This window comes from Pteropus vampyrus, unplaced genomic scaffold (assembly GCF_000151845.1).
Source record: "Pteropus vampyrus isolate Shadow unplaced genomic scaffold, Pvam_2.0 Scaffold1666, whole genome shotgun sequence".
NCBI classification, from domain to species: Eukaryota; Metazoa; Chordata; class Mammalia; order Chiroptera; family Pteropodidae; genus Pteropus; species Pteropus vampyrus.
Window position 1 is genome coordinate 5,585 of NW_011890447.1, and position 2,204 is coordinate 7,788.

General features: G+C 52.7%; 1 protein-coding gene across 1 annotated transcript in view; it reads left to right on the forward strand.

Moving 5' to 3' along the window:
* Positions 1-2,204, forward strand: part of LOC105310257 (echinoderm microtubule-associated protein-like 2) — a 10,254-nt gene that overhangs the window by 4,300 nt on the left and 3,750 nt on the right. Inside the window, exons 4-6 of the mRNA XM_023526640.1 lie at positions 1,346-1,419; positions 1,690-1,778; positions 2,006-2,202. Coding sequence (XP_023382408.1) covers positions 1,346-1,419; positions 1,690-1,778; positions 2,006-2,202 — 360 coding nt within the window. The remainder of the gene's footprint in view (positions 1-1,345; positions 1,420-1,689; positions 1,779-2,005; positions 2,203-2,204) is intronic.

The window sequence follows — 2,204 nt, forward strand, 5'->3', positions numbered from 1 at the left end:
CCTTTTGCCTTCTAGAACCCACAAAAATGCAACTTATCGTCAGACCCAAATCACAGTGGAATCGTAGCTGCAAGGGATGCTGGGCAGTGTAGTTGTTAAGCTCCCCCGCCTATGCAGTATCGTCCACTACAAGGTCAGTCCATCATATCCCCCACACCACCCTTTGAGGCTTTGCTCCAGGAATCCAGGATTATGTCTGTCCCTGGAACTCTTGATGGCCTTTGAACTTCTTTGAATCAGGGATGGTGTGCCCTGGAAATTGTTAGAGCACATTTAATAATCCTCATCCTGGCTGCTTAATTGAGCAGCTACCGTACACCGGGCCCTGCGTTCAGCACAGTAGTCCTCCAGCTTGCCAGGGCATCAGAATCACCTGGGAGTTGTTAAAAACACAGAATCCTGAGCCCCAACCACAAAGAGTCTTGATTCAGGAGGTCTGAGTCCGGAACCAGGAATATGCAGTTTGTAACAAACTCTCTCAGGTTATTCTGATTCTAGTGGTCTGTTGACCACACCCGGAGGAACTGGCTTTGCACCTCACGCACATCGTCTTTGTAACTTCTCCCCCCCACGGCCAGTCTCCTCAAGGGAGTAGGGTGACGGATCCCCACTAAGAAGCAGGCTCAGGAAGGTAAAATCAGTCATCCGTCCTCACAGGGAAATGATAACCATAGCTGACCTTTATTATGATGTGTCCTGCGGGCCATCTTACTTACCAGTTTGCCATTCTAAGGACTTTACACCTTGCTTATAATAATCCTGGAAAGTTTGTCTCCATTTGCCAGATAAGGCGACCGAGGCTATGACAGGGAAAATTATTTGATGTCAAAGCTAGGAAGTGTCAGAGCCACGGTTTGAACCTAGGTCTTATTCCATAGTGCTCTACTGCCTGCGAACCAACCAAATGCACCACCCAAATTAAAAATGATAATATCCAGTGCCGAGCATTAGATAAACATGTCAGGAAACAGGCATTCAGACACACCTACTGATGAGTCCACATACCTTTATGGAAAGCAAATTGGCATTCTATGTCAAAAGACTTAAAAAATATAGATATCCTTTGTCCCAATAGCCTCACTCTAGAAAATCGCCATAGGAAATCATCTTGGATGAATTAAGCTGTGGGGATTTAGAACAAGAGTGAAAAAGGATCCAGAGTCCACGGTGACAGGAGGGACGTTTTCTGTTAAAGGAAAGGGGAATGGTTTCTAGAGTGTCTGGAGCAGTGGGTTCCTGGAGGGCAGCAGACGGAGGTGAGGGCCTTCGTGCCAGGCTGATACTTGGCTCAGGGGAATGGCCAGATGGACAGGGGACCCCAGCTCCAAGCCCTGCCTCTTTCCCTTCTCAGGACCCCGCCCGCTCTGCTGGCTTCCACCCCAGTGGCTCTGTCCTGGCTGTGGGCACAGTGACTGGCAGGTAAAGCTGAACTGGGCATTTGGGAAGGGCTGCTCCGCTCCTCCCCTGAACTATCCCTTGACTCCTGCCCCTCTCCTGCCCCAGAGTCCACAGAGAATGTTAAGTAGGTACCAACTGTTTACCAAGACTTGACCTCCCAGCATTCCTCGGGAGTCAGTCTCTCTCCAAATTTCTTCTGGACTCCCTCCCTCAGGCCCCACAGATTGCCCAGCTCCTACCAGATCAGCTCACCTCTCCTTCCCCCCCACCCCCTATGCCTCCTCCTTAAAGATGGCTGCTGCTGGACACAGAGACTCATGACCTGGTGGCTATCCATACAGATGGCAATGAACAGATCTCAGTGGTCAGCTTCTCCCCAGGTAAGGGGCAGGGCTTGGGACCTTGCAAGGCAAGGCTTGGGAACTGAGGCTCAGAGTTATTGGCAGGGGGATGGGGTGACACTTGTGTGGCCAGGCCTGGGGGTGGTCTAGGACTGTAGTGGGCGTGGAGCTTGGGACTGTCGAGGAGTCAGGGATAGTGGGGGGCTGACTCTGCGGAGGGGGCGGAGCCTGGGTGTCTCCTCATAGCCCCCCTCCCCCTCCCCCAGACGGGGCGTACCTGGCCGTGGGCTCCCACGACAACTTGGTGTACGTGTACACGGTGGACCAAGGCGGCCGCAAGGTCAGCCGCCTGGGCAAGTGCTCGGTGAGTGGGCAATGGCCCCCAGCCCGCGCCACCACCCGTCCAGGGGGTGCAGAATTAACCAATTTTCTACCTCAAAGGAGCACAGCTTCAGCACTCAACTG